A 16,397-nucleotide genomic window follows, 5' to 3' on the forward strand; every position below is an offset into this window, starting at 1 on the left:
CCGGCGCCGGCGACGCCATTTTCTGATGCCCATAGAAGGGCAAAGCGCCACCGGAAGTCGCGTCACGCAACTTCCGGTCATGCGCGGAAGCGACTTCCGGCGCCGGCGCCGCCATTTTCTGGTGCCCATAGAAGGGCAAAGCGGCACCAGAAAAATGGCCGCCGGGCAGAAGCCAATTTAAGGGACAATACCGGGATTTTTCACCAAACGGGAGACCGCCGGGAAACGGTAAGAAAAAAGGGGTTTTCCCGGCGGAAACGGGATACTTGGCAGCTATGAAAGGGTCTCTTTGGCAGATGTTAAGACACAAGAGGCTTGAGGGGTCTTATAGAAGCTGAGGAGAAAATAAGGCAGAATTTCTTGACAACCCAGACTATATGGCCCAAAAAACTGTCTCTCACCTCTTCGTCCAATTCTGGGTGGCAGAAGGAGCGCGTGGAGAGTTCATCTGTCAGGTCTTCATGGCTGCTATGAGGAGGTTCCACTTTACCACTGAAGAACAAAACCGTCTCTGGACTGGGATTAGGCCAGGACAGAATTCCTTGCTTATCCACACAGCAAAGTACCTAAAAACAGGCCCAAGACATCCCGCAACACCCCAGGGACACACAAAAAACTATTGGCAAGACTGTGCATGAATCACTGAGGCAGATAAATATCAGCCATATCACCTCAGCTTTCAAGCACAATGGACAGCAGAAGGAAAGGCCCTTTCCGATTAGCCTCCCATCCCTGGAAACTTCTCTTAATGCTACCAAATACAGCACTAACCTCCTCAACATCTCTGTCAGTTTAATGCGCAGGTGCCACCACAAGGTAGTTTAAAGATAGGATGGCTCAGTGGCAAGCAGCCTCCCCAGTTTAGTGATAAGCCATCTAAGGGCCAAGAAGCATTAAAGCTGAAGAAAGCAAAAATGTGTCCTTTGTCAGTGTCCTTTATGACTCACTGCCGCAGGTTTCCCAGGCTGCTCCACGTAGGACAGGCATGTCCAAAGTCTGTTTCAGGGGCCTAATCCGGCCCTCCGGTCGGTTTAATCTGGCCCCTGCGGCAGTTTAGTTCCTGGGGTAAAATCCTTTAAAAACCCTCAATAACTTCAACCCAAAAAATAGCTCAACAATTTTGGTTGGCCCTTTGGTTGGCCCTCACAGCCCTTCACTTCACCAAATCTGGCCCTCTTTGAAAAAAGTTTGGACACCACTGACGTAGGACATTCTCCTGAAAACTATCTATGCTATGTGCAGGAATGAGGAATGCTACCAAAACAGAGAGAGAGAGAGGGGGCAGAAGGCACAAATCCAGAATGAGTACTTGGAGTGTAAATGCTTGCGAGGCACAAAAAAGTAAGTTCAGGTTTATACGTGATTAATTTAAAAAACAAAAGAGCTTGGGTCTGTCACATTTTCCCTGACCAGCAGATACTACTGTCAGTTGCTTGAAGGAAGAAACAGCAAGCTAGTCCATCCAGGTCGTAAGAGCTTGCCCGTGGTTATTGCAGAAATCTGACCTCCTGTGTTTCAGACATCAGGGTCAAGCTGAATGTATTATCTAAGTCACTAACTCAGAAATATCCAGCTAACAATACAGCTGCCCTCATGGGATTTAGAAGAATCTTTTGGAAGCTGCCTTGAAACGGAGTCAGGCAATTTGGCCTACCTAGCTTAATGTTCTCCAGGATTTCAGACAAGAGGACATCTGCCAACCCTACTTGGGAAAGCATATGCTCTGCCACTGAGCTATAGCCCTTGCTTTGTAAAAGAAACTGGAAGCCTAAGGACCCCAGCAGGCAGACCCTGCAGCTAGGATGCTCACTGTCAGATCGCTCCTTGCAAGCATACTTACTGTGACAGATCCCAGGCTGTGAAGCAAGCTAGAGGTGAAGGTGAGGGTTGGAGACCTGCCCTTCAGGACATCCAGGAAGTGGCTCCAGATGCACCGCATCATTTCCTGCCAAAAAAGGGGGAATTGGACACGAATGGATACACAAAGTGAAGGAAAAGAGGCAAGGAGAAGTTTCAGTTAATTGTGATCCATTTCCAGAAAAGTCAGGACTACAGGGAAGCGTGCTGCTTCACATTTCTGAAGGAAGGAAGGTACAGCCTGCTGTATATAAACAAGAGATCTAGTGCTTGAAGAAGCTCGATGAGATGATCAATACAGAGGTTGTACAAAATGCTTGTAGCATGGGATTTCATTTATAAGCTTCACTCGATGGATTTTCATGCTGCATTGTGGTTTTATTGTTCAATCCCATATTATGGGCTGCTCAGAGAACATTGCTAAGGAGCAATGACACAATCTAATATTGGAGGCAAACTGGTGGGGAAAGGCAGGCTATAATTTATTTATTTCCAATATTTCATACCACTTAACGCAATTAAAATAAAATAACAGAATATCTTTAAAAAAACAAGTTAATAAAACACAAGCACACTTTACAAAATAAAATGGAAGCAGAGCCTACAAAAACTTGGGTAAATATGCAAATTTTAAAGAGGCATTTAAAAGTCATCACCAAGAAGGCCCACTCCCATGTTGTCATCAGGTGACAATCCACTGCATCATTTATTATTTTCATGTGTATAATGGCTGTCTGTTAAAACACAATGAACTGACCGGCTATTGGCAATCCACTAGTCGTGGAATGACCAGCAGGGTCCCCTCAGAAGTTCTTAAAGATTGGCCTGGTCTGTGTCTGCCAGATATCCTGGTTTCAAGTTGCTTAGGGTTTTAAATGTTAGTAACAAAACCTGGGATTGGCTCACTAGTTAATAGGCAGCCAACACAGTTTATCCTTATCATCAGTATTATCAGTTAAATGCTTTAGATTGTTTCAATTTTGGGAAACGGTTTATTGAAGATTTACCAACCTGGGACAAAAGAAAATTTTCTGGCGCAGCATTTCCCACCCACCCACCCAATCCTTGGTGTAGTTGCTACGGAAGTCAATGAGCAGCCCAAATTGGTCCTTGATTCTGACTGAGGAAAGCAAGAAGTGTCGCCAATAAATATTTTTTGATTTTGTTTGACTACATTACGTTTTCAGTGGGCAAGAGTGAAGCAAGGACAAACTGCCTTCTTGAGTTCAATGTGATGAAGTCTGATCATCTATGAAAGTACAGCTGCAGAGAAGGGCCAGCATATTGAGGTGGTCAAGGTGCTACCCCAAGGGTGGAGAACCCGTGGCTCTCCAGATGTTGCTGAACTAAAATTCTCAGTAGCCCTGGCTGCTGGTCATGCTGGCTGGGGCTGATGGGAGTTGCAGTTCAACAACATCAACAGAGCTAACTACAAAAATAGACTGCAACACAGAGACTCCAGGGCCAACTTAGAAATCCCAGCCCTTCTGTTTATTCCCCTGTCCAGTTCAATAAAAACATATGAGCATGATTTCCTTTCTTCCTCTTCCCACTTGGATTTCGATGATTTGTCTATATGAAAGTCTGTCCCAGTCCCTGTGATACTTACCAGTCTTTCTCAGTCAGCTATTTCCACCCAGAAGGGCAATCAATATAGGATTTGAAATTCAGCTTGTTTTAAGATTTGGATTTTAAACATTCTAGGCAACCGCAGGCTTGAATCACAAGGCCTTTCGCTCTCAGATAATCAAAGGGAACTGTGAGAAAGAGCATGGGGGGGGAAGTGTGCATCTGGCATGCGAAGCGCAGGAAGAGCAAACGAAAGCGCCAACAAAGCGAGAGACACCAGCAGCAGGATATAAGCACAAGTGGGCAAGCAGATCACAGAGAGAGAGGATGGAGAGGATCTTACGGCACTGTGCAACACCACAAGAACAGGATGCAAGACTGGTTAATAAAATAGTACCTGGGTAGATACCACCTCTGTGTAGCTGCTCAGCGTGTCCTCTGAGAACTTAGCCAGCTGCAGCAAGAGAACAAATTGGTTACTATCAATGTGCTGAGAAATTATGCATGTGGAACATCCCTTGGAAAACATTTTTCACCAGTGGAAGATATGGATGAGAAATAGGCTTTGCTCTGCAGGACCTGAACAGAATCCAGAACCCTGCCTTGGCTACACTTTGTCCAAGTCAAGATTTAGAACCCAAATGACACTGTCCTTTTTTCTGAGTATCTTCGAGAGATGGAATCGGTGAAGGAAACTCGAGGTTCATCTTGGACTGGTGTCTCGATGTAGAAGAAGATCTGAACTGGGTACATTACCCCCATTCAAAATGGTCAGGAGGAGTGTCAAATACAAAGGTGGCCCACAGGAAGGTTTGAAGAGGAAACTGGGAGAAAGGCGATGGAAAGAAAGGAATAGCATCATGCAGAATGAGAGAACAAGAGCTCAGATCCAATAGGTGAAGGGAAGGCCAGGAGAAGACAGGAGGACACATGATCCAAGAGCCTGAACAAGGAGGAAAGGGCTGTAACTGCTATATTCCAAACAGATTTGGGGGGAAAATAGATACAAGAGAGGGTGCTACTCTGAATCAAGATGGAACTAAGACACAAACAAGCATTCAGGTGACAGCGATGCAGAATCACACCTGAAATTTAATCACAGAGGGGGAAAGAACTGGCAGGATAGAGAAAGCAAACATGAAAACAACTGGGAACACAAGTGTGGGTGACAGGGAACATGGAGGTGCTGGCAACAAGGTGGCGAAAGGGGGAAGAGGAAGAGGAAGAGAAGGAACTTAAGCTTCACATGCCTGCAGCAAGCAGAAATGGAGAAGAGAGAGAGAGAGAAGAGGGCAGTGAACGGAAGAGACAGAAGTAACATCTGGAGTGGTAGGAATCAACTGACAGATGAACCATCTGCCCCCTTTCTCCCTTCACACAGAAGATAAAAAGCCTCTCCTATTATTCTTGCACCCCAGGGATTTTTTTTGGGGGGGAGAGACCCACACAAAATCTGGCTTTACAGATATTAGACAATTATTAAGAAGACTGCAGAACAGTCAGTCAAAAGCTAGAGCCCAAGTACTGGCTGTGACAGGCAAGCAGGCACTTGGAGCTACCATCTCTGTTGCTCAAGCCTTTCGGAGAAATTATTCAGAGCTGAGAGCTGAAACCCAGCAGCTTGTCCATCAGGCCTTCCTACCACCCGCATTTTGCCCATTCCCAAAACCTAACAGACCGATGTCAGTTCTTCTTCCAACTATTCTGTTGGAAGATGGGGGGCATAGAAAGAATACTATATTATTATTATTATTATTATTATTATTATTATTATTATTACTACTACTTCAATGTTCGTCCCCCCCACCCCATGGCAATACTTCCACTTGTACCCACAACTGATCCAGTTTCAAAGGTTCACAGGCCAAAATGGAAAAAACACAGGCCCACTGTATTTTTATTTTTCAGACCTACGGAACATTTGTGAACTCCCCTCTTGTCTCAGTAGTCCAGAATTGCCTTTACCCAGTCCGCCCTCTTCCCAACAACATGACGTTGTAGAAGTACCTACCAGGGAAGTGGGTGAGGTCTTGCTCATCTGGGCCAGGACTCTGGCTTCACCGAAGGCAGTGGCAAGAATCCACAGGACAGGGAACAGCAGTGGGAGGATGGGCAGGACCCCGTTGACCTGTGAAGGTATTCCAGGTCTCCAGTTAGTATAGCTGAAGATTGGCTCCGTCACTTCCCCAACAGCAACACACACACACACAGAGTGAGTAGAAACCGCTTGCTCACAACAACATTATTACTTATACTTCCAAGATGTGTCCAGCACTCAAGATCAATGGACAGATGTGCAAACACACACACACACAAGTAAAGAAGAGACGAGGTTAAATGAACATCACTGTGCTTCCGCCTCTGTTATTCTGTCTGGACATGTATGGGCTGCAGATGATCAGTGTTCCTCTTGAGATTTAAAGTACTGATCACCTACAAACCCATCACAGTACTTTGAAACTGAGAGGAAAAGCTACAGTTTCCATATGAATCTCAGATGTGAAAGGAAACTTCATCAAAACAAGCATATGGAAGTCCAAGAGGAGAGATGTTTCTAGACACAGGCTAAGCCTGAACACTTCACTAACAGAGGACAAATATCCCCACAAGGGGGGGGGGGGAGAGAACAGAACTGAAGAGCCCTTCAGAAGGTAAACTGCATTTAGACCACAGAAACATCTTGGTGAATTAGTGTTTAAAATCAATTTTACATCCACATCATAGCTAGGTGAATTTGCATCAAGCATGTATAAACACACACGTATACACACACACCCCAGTATAGCCCAGAAAGGTATGTCTTTCCTGATATAGGGAAACTAACTGAAGTTCAGAGAAAATAAAAACACATTCTTCTATTTTACCTGCAGCTGAAGCAATGTGTATTGCCAAGGGACAACTCCAGGAGCCATGAAAACAAAACGTATGGCATTGGTGATCAGGAAACCAATCTGTCATTTAAGGAAAGGAGACATCATTAGAAGCCCCTATATGTAAATCACTATGATAGGTGTCGCTATATCACTTAAAACACTACAGAAACACCTTCTGGTTATTATTACATTAAAGCAATCAGAGCCTCAATGGCCCAAGCCATTTGAAAGCAAATGTCTCCCAGAACTGATCTAACACCAAAGAGCATTAGTCTAACTGGCTCAGCACCAAGCATCTGAACTGAATACAAGACCTTCTGCATGCAAAGCAGGTGTCCTACAACTGTGTTGGAAATAAAAGTTTGAAAATCTAAATCTAAAAAAATAACAGAATAGAACTGTAGAATTGGAAGGGACCAGGAGGGTTATGTAGCCCAAGACCCTGCCATGCAGGAATCTTTTGCCCCATATGGGGCTTGAACCCATGACCCTGAGATTAAGAGTTTCATGCTCTACCAACTGAGCCATCCCAAGCCCTATAAGTAGTGACTAATTTTGGATGCGACAAAAAATGCATAAATTAATGCAGCCTGTTTACTTCATTTGCCTAAAAAAAGATTTGCCTACAGATGATGCATACTTTACATATAAACTGGAGTCTGAGAATCCAGGCCTTGCTATGATCATCCGTGGATTTTGCCCAATTCTATTCTGTGCACAAACCAAATAATTCCCATAGTTTACCACTAAATGCTGAGCTCCAAAGAGTATGACCGATACCCAAAACCAATCAAGAACCCGCTGCATGAGTTAGAACTGCTCACGTCACAGGAAGTTGTAGTCAAATGAAATGGTCCCAGCCACCTGGAACCTGATTGGACCAAGCCTGGTCACAAAAAGCAGCTCATCGATAGGGACGTACCAGCACAATGGGAACGGCAAGCTTGAGCATCACGGACTGTACAGTGAACCTTTCATTATCCAGAGCAGTCACGGAACGTGACAAAGCCATGTCTAAACATAACCTGAAACATAACAAAAGATTTACTGAGGATTTTGCAAAGTTCCAGGTATTGATTGCTTTTTTTCTTATACCTCCCAGCTTTATACATCAAAGCACTATATGGGACTGGTATATTCCATCCAAAGAGTTGATTTGTCAGATGGCAATACTTAAATATAGTGCAGCAGAGATTTTTATGACTATAATGTGTTCTCGTGGTTATAACTGAACACAGGATAGATTGAACATATTTTATTTGTTTCTTATTTCAATCGTATAACTTGTCCTTCCTCCCCAAAGGGAGGGTAGGGAAGTTCACAAAAACAGAATCAGATGAAAACAATTTAAAAGCAGCACTATAGCATATATTCAAGGAAACAGTTAAAACCAGCAGTGTAAAAAGGTCATAAAACTATCAGCCCAAAGCCTGGATAACTAAGTATTTTTTTTCCAAAAAGGTTTTTGCCTGTTTACTGAACACATGTGAAAAGGGGACTTGCCCTATTTTCCTTGGGAGGGAGTTCCTTAGCCGGGAAGCCACCACCAAGAATGCCCTGTTTCAGATGAATTCTCCATCCATTCTGCTACCTTACTTCAAATTTCATTAACAGACTGTCCTCACATTGAACTTACCTGACATTGTCAATCACTGGTGTTTTTGTGACACGAAAGAGTCGATACTGTTGTGGATTCTGAGGTCCCTTCTTCACCTCCCCATTTGGAGATGGTGGAGGAGAAAAAGGGGGGAAGAGATCCCCAGGCTCCAGGACAATGTGCTCATCATCCTGTTAGAAAAATGGGAGACAAAAGCTGAATAAAAGCTGAAATGGGCAAACTCAGGGGTCCTTGGGAGAACTCCTGCTTCTTAAAGCAACAGAATTGATATATTGCCAACTCATGGCGATCCCTACATTTCAGATACACATAATGCTTCTGAGCATTAAATGCCATGTTGTGCCCTTCCTGGACTTCTTATCTGAATGGCAAGCTCTTCTCCATTTACTGACTAACTCTCTAAACCAGGGGTGGGCAACCCATGGCCCTCCAGATGTTTGTGACTCCCAACTCCCATCAGCCCCAGCCAGCATGGCCAAAAGCTTAGGGATGATGGGAACCAATAAGATTTCAGACATACACAGCTTGGGTCTTCCATCTTTGCACAACTTCTTATCTCTCACCAAAGACCAAGTCACAGCTCTCACATACTTTACAGCCCTTACCAGTGTTTTATTTCTAGAAAAATAGGTGCCGGTACTCACCATGAAGTTGTTACAGTAAGTGCCACACTTTTTAACCAAAAGGAGGAGGTGCCCTTGAATACCCGCTGGGGGGGGGGGAAGCACTGGCCCTTACAATACTTAGGACCCTGGTGCAAAGAGAGAAGAAACTTGAGTTACCTTAATCCCTCTGAGAGAAGTGAAGGACTCCTGGCCTGGCCTCAGGGCAACGACATCACCCGTTACTAACAAGCTGACTGGAAGATTGACAAGATGGCCGTCCCTGTAGACCCAATGGAGTGACCAGGAGGGGGCAAAGGGCATGTGAAGGTCAGGGTACATGGAGTTTGTCCAGCTCAGCTCTTTGCCATCCTTCAGGGCATCTGAAAAGTAGATTAGCAGGAGAGGTATAATGGTGCCATGGCCAGAGTGGGTGGGTTTTGAGTGAGAAGCCACATCTCCCACTACGGCAGGAATCCATTCTGGATGCATCTTATTGCATGGATTGCCTTAATTCCATGAATGCACCTTTAAAGAAAATGTAAACAGTATCTCTGCAAGGGTAGTGCTTGAGTAGCAATGAAACTATAAGGTCCGCCCCACGGCAGTCCTGACAAAGATCACCCTCCTGAACCTGCAATTTGCACCAGGAAGGAAACCTCCACTGGTACCAATGCAGCTTCAGGGCACGACTTTCATCAAGACTATGGCAGGGAAGGAGTTAAACTCCTTCTCCCCCTCTCTTTCCACTCCCTATAGTCAAACTGCTACTCAAGCCCCCTTGCAGCTGCTATTTACATTCTCCTAGATCATGAAAGCACACAGTTAATGTCATTTCTGATTCGATCCTCACATAGACCGTGTGGCTTCCAGCAGCTGTCCTCAAGTATTCCTCCTGTAGGGCAGGCAGCAGGAGCCTCCACATCTTTGGAAAATCAGTATATGTATTTGCCTATGAGAGAGTGGACAGGGTGGAGTGGGGAGTGGTGGGGGCAGCAAGGGAAGGAGGCCGCTGCAAATGACAATGGGGAAAACAGTTCCCCCATTCCCCTGATAATGCGAGGATGTATAGGTGAAAGTGGTGTTAAGTTTTTGTGATGGGAATCCCAAAGAGGAGAGAATACACTTGGCTGCTGGGAAAACGGGGTGCCAAATGAGGGAGGGGAAGAAAGGGCAAACCTAGCCTAGTACATTTGTCCTGTGAATAAGTCATAAGGGTAGACTGTGAAGGTATGGTAGGGGGAGAACTGAAAGCTGTGGTTGTGATGGAAGACAAGGATAGTAGTGGGTTGTTAAAGGGACAAGATTCTATACAACCATGATATGAAAGCAACAATTGCCCCTTAATAAGAATTTGCTTTTTAAGGCATTACATTAAAAAGTAATGGACAGTAGGCACTAAAATTACGGAGAGGATGTGGCTACACAGGATAGCAAACAGAAGTGAGGGGCAGTGTGGGGAGAGAGGCGGCCTCACCATTTATCCTGCCAATGATGTCCTGGAGTCTCTTCTCGACTTCCTGGCGCTTTAGCCTCTCTTGCCGTCCAATCAAGAGGACGTCGAGCAGCACCAGGAGGAACAGCGCCAAGGCGTTCACAATTTCAGAACCTTCACTGTTCAAAGCAAAACATCAGAGGTTGCAGGCAGCTGAATAAAGGAATGAAATATATGCCCCCATGTGGCTGTCCTGGCAGGAGTTGCAAGAAGGGAAGTCTCTAGCCCAAGAGCAGCTGGCATGGTAGGGCAGAGGCACTTACAGAACCTGAGCTCCTGGCAGGTGAGTCTCTGCTGCTTACCGGGAGTGGGAGGGACAAGGCAGCAGCAAGGATGCAGTGGGGTGCAAATGAACCAAGCAAGGCAGTCCAGTGTTTCTGCTGGTCCAGTTGCACCATGCTGCTCTCCCTGCTGCCTTGCTTCTCCCGGTAAGAAACAGCAACTCACCTGCTGGGAGGTCAGGTAAGCACCTCCACCCCACCCCACCCCACCCGCTACTGACAAGGGCATGGAACCGTTTGCACCTTCTAGGCTGGTCTGTATTATCAAGCTTAATTCACATCGGGATCGCTAAACCCATTTAAAATCCTTTGAGGGGTCTGGATTAAACACCGCCATCATATTCGTAAAATTAAAAGCAAAATGTTCATCGGTTGTTGCTTTGGCATCCTGTACACCCACATGGGTAACATGTAAAAAGATTCCTTCATTCATCTAAATATGCAACTCAGTTGCAGTCATTTGACTCATGACATAATGCCACACAGGGAGACTGCCAAGGCTGGACAGGGCTCCTATGCCTTTAATAGATTCAAATCACAATATGAAATCCGGCAGGTTAAAAACATCCCCAATCCTTCTGCTTGTTAGAAATCTCTTGTGCCAGCAGCTATATTAAAAAAAAACAACAACCACCCAATAACCTTTTCAAAACCAGTCATTGGCAGCCCAAGCACTCTGTGCTCAACTGGCTGTCCATCCCAGACTTGGAAGATACATATCAGGGACCGTGCTGAGGAGGGCTGCACTGAGGAGGAATGGTGGGAGCCTCCCCCCTGCTCCTGATCGGGATCCTGAATCTTCCCAGGAGGAGTGGGACAGTATAGATTTGGAACAGTGGTTTGCAGAGGGACATAGTTCAGAAGGCAGAAGCTGGGAAGTACTGGATGGGGAACAGCTAGGAGGAGGAGAACTGGGAAAGAGAGAGTTAACAGACACACTGTTGCCTGAAAGCGTCCAGCTCAGCCAAAGGTCAAGGAAAGCAGATAATTTGGCAGCACAGAAAGCACAGTGGTTGAGAGATCAGGTTACAATACACGGTAGTGGTATGGGTGACTAGGGAGGAAGTGGGTGAAACCCTTAATTGGGAGCACCTTCATTTCTACCAATGGATTCTTTGTTCTCTCGCTGTGATCATTAAAGTTTCTAGCTGGTAAGAGACTCGTTTCTCTTTGTTCTGCTTATCTACTGCCAAAGGAGGGAAGAAAGCAGATTCTCTGAAGCCTGACAACACATGAACAAGTGCCCTGCAGGAACCCTTCCAACAAAAAACCATGAGTGGGTCTCATAAACCAGTGAAAAGGGAAATAATGTGAGGTCAGAGAGAAATTAGGTAGGTGCCCTGACAAGTCTGCTGGTTTAAGCCAAAAGGCCACTTTGTCTCCATTACAAATCTACCAATGTGCTTAGATCTTCAACAGAAGCCCTAATCCATGTTCCATCATTGGTGGGTATGTAGGATGAGATCTTATTGGGGATCTGCACATTTTATGGAACTCTTTGGTTTGGAGCGTATATTTGGCTCCCTCCTTGTCTATCTTTAGGCACTAGGCAAACACACTTCCACAACCTAGGTGGAAACTGGTTATTGGTTTCAATCATCTGGTGTGATCTGGTTTGGAGTTTCATTTGCGATTTTTTTTAAAATAAAAAAACCCATGTTTTATGGAATTGTTAATGAATGAATGTTAGCGGCTTTCAGGGTCATTTATGGACAGAATACTGCAATAAAACAATCAATGAGATAGCATACCTTCCTTGTGGTTGGCTCCCAAAGCAGCATAATAGTACCAGCACTGTCAGCAGCATCAGGGATGCCCCTGGCCAATGGAAACAGGAACAGCGGTTGCCATGGTGCAGGAAACTGGCTCGCCACACCTCCTACCAAAAAGAAAAGGAAGTACAAAGGAAGAGAGAGACTACATCAACAAAATGGAACCTAGGCTTTGCTTAAAGTGGACGACGAGAGAGTAGTAAGAGAGAGACAGTGACAGACGTTACTACCACTGGAAATGAACACTGTCTACCAAGGTTATCTCTGATAATTAATTTGCTGCACTGCCTTACCCCATATGTGCCAACTTGAATGTGTCTGCAGACCTGGCACTGTTACCGGTGCCACATAATGTGTGTTTCTGCAGTTGTAAGAAATTGATCTTTTAGTGTGGCAACACCTATACTTTGGAACTCCCTGCCTATTGACATCTGGCAGGCAGGCGCCTCTGCTACAGTCTTTTCAGCATCTGCTTAGAGCATTTTTCTGTAGGCAAGCCAATCCAGATACACAGATGTTGTTGCGTTTTAACGTTTTAAATTGTAATAATCTTTCAAATGTTTTTATTGCTTGCTTTTAACTGTTTTTTCCGTCTGCAAAATTTACCTTACAAAGAAATACATAACGTTTTCTTGAAAACAACTCACTGACATGCAGCAAAAAGCCGTGCTTACCTTCCAGGAAATCACCTTCTTCCTTTCCTTCTGATGCCCCTCCAGAAGTGCAGACAGCTGGTCTCTCAGGATAGTCAGAGCCTTCGTTGTGCTCAGACCCAAATTTGAAGTCATTTCATCCTGGACAACAAAAGTTTTGCACACCAAATGTAGGGTTTCTTTATCACTTTGCTTAGCAGTTTCTCTGCTCTGCAGTCATAGGCTGCTCAAGACGACAATGAGATGTGCCTTCCAGCACAGCAGAAAAATTGGTGCAAAACAACGTCTAGCAAATCCATTATACCTCAGCATACCTGCCCTCACTTTGTCAAACATTACAGAAAACTTTCCACAACAAGGCAGCTGAGTCCTCCTAGGGTAAACTGACCAGTATTCTCTGGAGATCATTCTCACAAACAGCTACAGTCTACCTACATGCAAAATGCACCCAGTTCCTAGGCAGCCTGTTATGGCTCAAGCATAGGTACCATACAAATAAAATTCCACCATTCAACCAGGGTGGATTTGATTTAAATCCATTTGATTTTAATCACGATTTAAATCACTACTCAGTAAGACTTGATTTAAATCATTTTTTTACAGAAAGATTCATTCTTGCTGGTATCATCTTAATATTGATAACCAGAAGAAAGTTTCGTATTTGGAATAATAAATTTTCAGAGTATTTTTTACAGTTATATCAAAAATTACTGATTTGGTTATACTCTTAGAAATGCATAGACAGATAATTATGAAATTGTTGTGAGGTTTAACAAGTTAACTGTTTATATTTGGACAACTTTTCTGCTGTACTTTACTGGAAGGAGAAAAATAATCATTTCCTTAATAACAATTTAAACAATTTATTTAACAAACAATAACATTATAGCATATGTATCCATGTTTGTTAACTGATGTGGTTAAACAATTAAAAAACTTAGACTGAGTTTTAGCACACATGAAAAACTTAAAACAAATCCTTATTTTCTGATATAGCCTTTGGACTATAACGTAACTTAAATAGAAAATTATCTTTAGAAATATTTTTTCCTCCAAAGCATTTTATTTTAAAAATCCAATTTAAATCAAAAACACCCAATTTAAATTTTAAAAATCTGATTTTTAAATATATTCTTTTTTTAAAATCATTGATTTTTATCCAGCCTGATACCAACGCTGTGCCACAGAGAAACATACACATACTAGGCTTGGTATGCCCACCTAGGAAAGAATGGTCGCAACCTGAGTATGCCTACATGCCCCTTTCCCTTCTGGTGCTGTTGGTATAGCATCTTGCTCCCTCCAGCAGTGCAAGCAAATGAGACTCACGCATGGCAATACAAGTTTTGCCCCTGTTCCCCACCACTGCTTTTTCCAACCCAACAGGATGTGTCTGTTCCTCAAGGCCGCAGAGAACCACTGCTCTCATGCAACCCTGTGGCAGAATCCACTAGGAAGTTCTCCTGCACAAGCCACATCAAAACAGAAAATGCATGAAAGCACACAAGGGCTCTTATGCAACTCCTGATCGCTTCAGCGCAGGTTGCACTGGGGAACAGCCCAGCAGATCGTGCCCCATGTTTGTCAGTGAGAAGGAGGGTGCCATTTGGCTGTTCGGTCTCGAAAATAACAGATGAAGCCCTATTGTAAGGATGTGAGTAAAGAGCCGGAAAAACTGACAGGCAGCATTTTAAATAAGGGTGAGCCCTGGATTACTGGCAGCTGCAACTACTTCTAGGAAGGTGTTGATTATGCCTCTTCCCAAGAACATGTTTCTCCAAGCTGTGGTGAGGAAGGCTCCCTTGCCAGGGATGGGTGAAGCTCAGCCGTCAAAAGAGGAAAGGCTTCTACACCAGCGTTTCTCAACCGCTGTTCCGCGGCACACTAGTGTGCCGCGAGAGGCTGGCTGGTGTGCCGTGACGTGCGGCGACGAGAAGGGCAATTTGCATTGTCACGTGCCTGGCAGCCGCCAATAAATAGCACTAACCCGCCGGAAAGCAATATTTCTCCTCCTCTTTCCCAAAGCTCAGTGCAAACGAGCCTGGCGGCCGCCAATAATCACCACTAACCCGCCGGAAAGCAATATTTGGCAAGTGTTTCTTACAGTCATAATTATAATATAGGGCAGCACAGAGTTAAATTTTTTAACTTTTTAAATGGTGGTGTGCCTTGTGATTTTTTCATGGAACAAGTGTGCCGTGGCCCAAAAAAGGTTGAGAAACACTGTTCTACACAGTCAGCACAGTCTCACGCCGCTTCTTAGAAGACCAGCTTTAACCAGACAGACAGACAATCTTTCTGAGGCTGCCGTCAACCTATGGATCTCCCGTGAAACTGCAAATCCCTCTGCAGCAAAATGAACATCTAAAATAAGCTAACTCTCATGAAGCACATGCAAGTCACGATAAAGCATCCCTGTCGGAACTAAGAATAAAACCTGATGTAATTCTCCTGCTGCTTGGCTGGTTTTAGGGATTAGAAGAAAACGGCTCCCTCGTTTCTGTTGGACGTGGACCAGATTACATCAATGCATGGCAAAACGTATGCTTCCCACCACCACCACAATCACTACCACTTCAAAAAGAAAGAAAGATATAAACAGCATTCTTGGCAGCACACGTTAATGCGAGCCTTGCAGGTTCTGGGATGGCAGGAGACGTCTTTGCAGAGTTAACAGAATTCTTAGTGGGAGGAAACAGAATCAAGAGACTGAATTTCTTTCCTTTGGAGGTTTTTCAAAAGTATTTGCTAGCCATGTGTTAGGAACAGACTTCCTGACTTCGGAAAGAGACTACTTGATCCAGGAGTCCCATCCATGCTGAATGATTCTAACTTTGGCAAAAAATATATTGCTCAAGTATTCAGCAGTTGCTCCATCAGCACTAGGGTCCTTGAGTGGTTGCCACTGGGCCAAGTAACAAGACCAATGATGGAGAGTCTATAGCCCTCCAGTTGTTGAGTGCCAGCTCTAATCAGTCCCAAGCAGCAGGATTTAGATCAATGATTCCCAAATTCCACCCCGCCCCACACTGACCAGTTAATGATTTTATCCCCTGCCAGTTGTAGCAATGATAATGTACTCTACTAGATGCTGTATGGCAGGCATCCCCAAACTGCAGCCCTCCAGATGTTTTGGCCTACAACTCCCATGATCCCTAGCTAAGAGGACCAGTGGTTGGGGAAGATGGGAATTGTAGTCCAAAACATCTGGAAGGCCGAAGTTTGGGGGTGCCTGCTGTATGGTTTTCAGTTGTGTTTGTGTTTCTTCTTTTATTTCTTGTATTTGCATTTTATTAAAATAAAGTCCTTAGAATTCCACAGAATTCAAATTGCCAGTGTTCTTCACAGACATGCCAGCTGAATGAAACTCACAGAGTTTCCACGGACCATAATCTGGGAACCTCAAAGCAAGACATCAAGGAAGCTTGAATGCCAGTGTGAACCACACTTCCTTCTATTCTCCCAGCATCAAATCCTTCCATCAACATGGAAGGACTCTATAACACTCTACAAGTCCTGCCCACTTTTTGCCTTGCAATGCTCACTTAATCATTTCAGTAAATTGCCAAATTTATTGTGCTGCAGAATATGAAGACATCTCTAGGTAGGACTGAGAATGTCCCACCTCTGAAACTCTAGAACAGCTATCTGCCAGTGATAGACACTACTGAGCTAAG

At 44.4% G+C, this 16,397-nt stretch overlaps 1 protein-coding gene across 5 annotated transcripts in view; it reads right to left on the reverse strand.

The window, feature by feature from the left end:
- TMEM94 (transmembrane protein 94) overlaps positions 1-16,397 on the reverse strand; it is a 72,225-nt gene that overhangs the window by 28,126 nt on the left and 27,702 nt on the right. For 4 of the 5 annotated variants that reach the window (XM_035104459.2, XM_035104458.2, XM_035104457.2 and 1 more), the window contains 11 exons: positions 12,742-12,861; positions 12,047-12,174; positions 9,997-10,133; positions 8,700-8,902; positions 7,936-8,087; positions 7,222-7,324; positions 6,291-6,377; positions 5,438-5,554; positions 3,824-3,880; positions 1,841-1,945; positions 402-566 (listed from right to left, as the gene is read on the reverse strand). In XM_035104459.2, the coding sequence (XP_034960350.1) occupies positions 402-566; positions 1,841-1,945; positions 3,824-3,880; positions 5,438-5,554; positions 6,291-6,377; positions 7,222-7,324; positions 7,936-8,087; positions 8,700-8,902; positions 9,997-10,133; positions 12,047-12,174; positions 12,742-12,855 (1,368 nt within the window). In that variant the 5' untranslated portion in view covers positions 12,856-12,861. The remainder of the gene's footprint in view (positions 1-401; positions 567-1,840; positions 1,946-3,823; positions 3,881-5,437; positions 5,555-6,290; positions 6,378-7,221; positions 7,325-7,935; positions 8,088-8,699; positions 8,903-9,996; positions 10,134-12,046; positions 12,175-12,741; positions 12,862-16,397) is intronic. The other variant, XM_035104460.2, reaches the window with a different exon arrangement.

This window comes from Zootoca vivipara, chromosome 2 (genome assembly GCF_963506605.1).
Source record: "Zootoca vivipara chromosome 2, rZooViv1.1, whole genome shotgun sequence".
Classification (NCBI taxonomy): Eukaryota; Metazoa; Chordata; class Lepidosauria; order Squamata; family Lacertidae; genus Zootoca; species Zootoca vivipara.